We start from the raw sequence: 4,996 nt of genomic DNA on the forward strand, positions 1-4,996 counted from the left end.
GGTGAAAGACTGGATAAAGTTAGAGAATACTGATATCTTGGATTTAGAGGGCTTTGATAACAGGTACGGGTGGCACTCGTACCTGTGGTACGAAAAGGTGAAAGTTCATAGAGGCTTTCTAAATCATATAATCAGAGGATCATTATTTCAAGTATGGGAAAGAAATAAGAACTTGCTGGAAAAGAAAACTCCATGGTGGATCTCACCAATTGATGTCTTAACTGTTAAAAAAACTAATATGGAACGGAAAAGAGCCACCTATGAAGAACTTATCAATAAAACTGATCAGGGCATAAAACTCAAGCCCTATGAGGAGGTAAAGAATGTACTTACGGGATGGTTGCAATACCATCAAGTGAATGATCTGTTAAAAGATGATAAAAAGAAACTGGGATTTGAAGATAAAAAATCTAAATTTAATGTAGAAATTATTGAAGGCAAAAACAAAACATTATCTAGGATGTATGACCTTTTACTGGATTGGTATACAAAAGATGAAGAGGTGAAGGAGGCGATGATAAAATGGGCCATAGACATTGGTTACAACATTGACTTTGTAAAGTGGCAGGAATTGTGGAATGTAAATATGAAATTCACGGCGTGTACGGCATTAAGGGAGAATCTCTGGAAGATGATTCATAGGTGGTATCTCACACCAGTGAAATTGGCTAAGATTTACAAACTGAAGAATAAGAAGTGCTGGAAATGTGGAGAGGAAGATGGTGAGTTCTACCACATGTGGTGGACATGCAGGAAAGTAAAAGGCTTTTGGGAACTGATCTACAATGAGCTTAAAAGGATTTTTAAATATACTTTTCCCCAAAAGCCTGAAGCTTTCCTGCTAGGAATAGTTGGCAAGGAAATTAAAAAAGAGGATAAAAATCTGTTTCTATATGCCACAACGGCCGCTAGAAATATGTTGGCCCAAAGCTGGAAAACAGAATTAATACCTACTATAGATGACTGGCAGAACAAGATGATAAATTATGTTGAACTAGCTAGAATAACAGGAAGACTAAGAGACCAGGATGACCAGAAGTTTCATGAAAATTGGAATAAATATCTGACGTATATAAGAGATAAGTATAGAACTTTGAGGACTCTGGCAGGGTTAGAATAACTCTAACAGTGTTTGGCAAATATGTAAAGGAGATAAAACATGTAACTTTAGAAATTATCTGATACTTATCAATAAAGTGAAGGGAAGTCCGAGGCTCGGCGGAGCCTATAAATAATTGTGTACTATATATATGATTTTTGTAACAGCTATGTTATATGCAACTTATGTAATCTAGACTGTATATATGTATAATCAATGAAAATTAATAAAAATGTATATATATATAAAAAAAGGAATGGACTATCCCTCTTTTCATCGGAGAAACGTTGGAGAGTATGGAGTTGTGTATCCGCCATCCTCACTCTTCCTCTCACCCCACTTGCTATAAACATTGTTTTGCTATTGCTAATGCAGCAGCATACATGATCTCTCTGCCTCAGCCTCCTGTGTGCCTAGCTCTTCCTACTAAAGTTACCGTATTTTTTGCCCTATAGGGCGCACTGGCCCATAGGGCGCACCTCGTTTTTTTGGGGGGGGAAATGAATAACAAAAATTTATTTTCCCCGCCAGCCGCAGGGCTGGGGCGGGGGAAGCCCGAGCTTCCCCCGACCCCAGCCCCCAGAACAGGCTTGCGGACACCTGCGCGAAGCACGGGGCGCCCTCTGGAGGGTGCCCCGTGCTTCGGGCTGCAGGCTGCTGCCCGCAAACCTTGCAAGCCCACGGGAACTCCCGCCGGGCTTGCAAGGCTTGCGGATAGATTCCTGAAGCCTGGAGAGCGAGAGGGGTCGGTGCGCACCGACCCCTCTCGCTCTCCAGGCTTCAGTGAAAGCCTGCATTCGCCCCATAGGACGCACACACATTTCCCCTTCATTTTTGGAGGAGAAAAAGTGTGTCCTATAGGGCAAAAAATACGGTACTTTATTAACCTATAACTTTTTTTTTATTATTTAAACAAAAACAATTTCTAGCCACAGCAAAATCGCTAGAATTTCCTGGGCCCCTCAGCCAGAATGCTTCACTTTGAGGAAGCACACCGTGGCTCAGAGTGAGGCATGAGGGTGAGACAGGTTTCTTGGAGTCCTGAGGAGCCTTGCCAGGTGGTGGGTAGTGGTGCCAGTAGAAGTGGGTGACCACAAGGCAAGCTACCAGGGCCCAAGAGTGTGCTAATTTGCTCCTCTCTGGGCCCTGACATTCAGCTGGATTGCACGAAATTGCTCCCGTATGAAAATAATCTAACAGTTGAAAGCATTTCCACAGTTAAAGGACATTTTGTTAGTTCTTCAGCATGGCACACATAACATTCTGCTGCAGTTTAAACAGAGCAAGGTTATCTTCAACATATCAGGACATTGTCACATAAATATGACCAATACCTCTATAAGTAACAAACCAATAGAGTAACTTTGAATATGTTTCTGGGAAAGAACTCTGCACAGCAGTGGGGGTGGGAAGTAGGACAGGGTGGAGAGTCAAGATAAGAAACATTTACTGCAGTGCTGAAGTCTTTGGGGTGGGGAATTTGCTGAAGTCTTGTGGAAGGGAGGGAATTGGCTGGCATCCAGTTCAGCTGGTGGAAAGACTGGAATAGCAAAAAATGTACAGTATGCTCGGAAAACTCTAGTTATATGCTATGTGACTCACCTGATTATATATTCAGTTAACCTTTTTAAAAATTGCAAGCAGTCTTAGCAGCTACTGTAACATGAATGGTTTGCATTCCCTACAGACCTGTCAAATGAACTAAGCTAAAGTGCACTGTGAGTATTGCATGCATGCATGCATGCATGCATGCACACACAAAAAAAAACACACACAGGCAAACCTTGTTAGTGTTTATACTTGGATTTGTAGTATTTGTGCATTTTTCCATCTGCCACATACAGTTCCAGAAAGATGCCAAACTGTATTAGAATTCGCCTACAGGACAGCATGCCACATGCTTCTTCATGGCTGCCATTCTGCATGTTGTTGTGGTTACGTATATCTTTACAATTCTGCCTAATGCACCCTGCAAATCGCCAGGAAGGTCACACAAAACAGATGAAGTTTAAAATGTTTTTATTAAAACGTGTTAAAACTCTTTTGCCACAGAACAAACAATAATGTGCAGGAAAATAATGGTAGAATATAGTTAGATTGAAAAACAAGAAAAGAAAGCACACAACCTTTTATCACTACTAAGAAGAGTTAGTACTATTGGGCAAAAAAAATTGTTTTCAGGAAATGCAGAATGTATACTTTGAAATTTTAAAATATTCAAGCACATCATTCCTCTTCTTTTTTTACACAGCCAAGCAACACTTCAATAAAAACTTTATATGGTTTTTAAAAAATCAAATATAGATTTAGAGAAGTTTTCCCCCACCTTCATTTTCCCCTTCACCTCCCAATAAGAGCCTCTGCTATATTTTGCATATTAATATAGTATTGATCATAGTGGACTTCAGTAAGATAGAATGTTTGTTGTAACATAACCTACCCCCCCCCCACTGCAAAGCAATTTCAAATTACTATTAGAATGAAAACATATTCCCCTTAATAAATGCTAATAAAAAAATACAAAAACCTTGGACAATATTCAGTTCAAATTTCTGATGCTGCTCTGAAATATCTGAAGACGTTCCCTTGTGTTCTAGAGCTTGCTTTGTCTTAGAGGTCACAGACAGTTTCCTGGATTTTGCTCCATTGTACACAGCGTGCTGTGCTAGCAGAGTTTCTTCTAGAATCCAAGTTTGATCAGAAAGGATACTTCCCTTGGAAAGACAGTAAATCAAAGGCGGACTAAACATACTGACTTTTAGTGTACGAACTTCCAGCCCTTCTTGGCGTACGATGGCTCTGGAAGGCTGTACGTTGTGAAGGCACTGAGTATCGATAGCTTCTGGTTTTTTTCTTCACAACGGCAGAAACAGCAAAGAATTGCTCCTCCAGCGACGAGGCAGAAGGCAGACGTCCAGCCTATGTAGAGGGCTTCGCCAAGCTCCCGCTTCTGAGCCAGCTGAATGGCTGGATTGTAGAAGTCTCGGATGATGTTGTGGGCAACGAAGCACACTGGGATGAGCACGACAATGCCAGTCACAATGAAAGTGATCCCACCTGCCAGCAAAATATACCCTTTTATTCGGTCGTCATTTCCTGTGCACTTTGTACACTTCATGCCAAGGACAGCGACTGCAAAAGCAAGGAATGCCAGGGCTGAAGCTGCGCACATCAGACCTCTGGAAGCCTGGAGGTCAGGAGGCAGAGCCAAGAGGGAGTCGTAGACCTTGCACTGCAGCCTGATGTTAGATTGCTGTATGCAGTTCATCCACAGGCCTTCCCAGGAGGTTTCAAAAACCACCACGTTGCTTTCGATGAAAGCAGTCACTCGCCACTGGGGCATGCCCGTGATGGCGAAAGTCCCAACTGCACCAATGCCTCCAAGGATCAGTCCAGCAAACTGCAAAGCAGCAGAAGCGGCAGCCATCTCTTAATTCCAGAACAGGGCTCCAGATACGTTCTGTTCAAGCGCAGGGCTTTAGGGTGTTTGTTCGTTTTGCAGATACAGGTCGTCAGCAGAAGAGAAACCTTTCGCGAGCAGCTTGTGCAGCTGTCACCTGCAGAAACGCTTGCTAATTCAGACCAGTTTGAATCAGATGCATGCTGGTTAGCACTCAGCTGCTTCCTTACTGCTTGGAGTGGAGCATTCCACTGCCCCCATCATTTGGAAAGGATATAGTTATCTATCAGGTTTAACAACTTTCAAAGCCAGTGGAAGGTCAAACACAACAGGGTTTGCAACCAGAAAAATTCTTTCTGGAAGGCACACCTGTGTCTCTGAAGAAATTCTGTCGTCGTTTACCTTTTTTTTCCCCTCCTGGCAAAATGTTAGATAGTACATAAACATTCTGAAATGGAGCCAAATGGCTTTAATATACAATCTGTAAACAAGCACTA

General features: G+C 42.2%; 1 protein-coding gene across 1 annotated transcript; it reads right to left on the reverse strand.

Annotated features, from left to right (window-relative positions):
• Positions 1–3,160: 3,160 nt before the first annotated feature.
• LOC308476303 (claudin-8-like) lies at positions 3,161–4,686 on the reverse strand. The gene has a single exon (XM_081003843.1). The coding sequence runs from the start codon at positions 4,524–4,526 to the stop codon at positions 3,858–3,860; it is 669 nt and encodes a 222-aa protein (XP_080859969.1). The 5' UTR covers positions 4,527–4,686; the 3' UTR covers positions 3,161–3,857.
• Positions 4,687–4,996: the final 310 nt, after the last annotated feature.

Source organism: Podarcis pityusensis (genome assembly GCF_964106645.2).
Source record: "Podarcis pityusensis genome assembly, chromosome: 4".
NCBI classification, from domain to species: Eukaryota; Metazoa; Chordata; class Lepidosauria; order Squamata; family Lacertidae; genus Podarcis; species Podarcis pityusensis.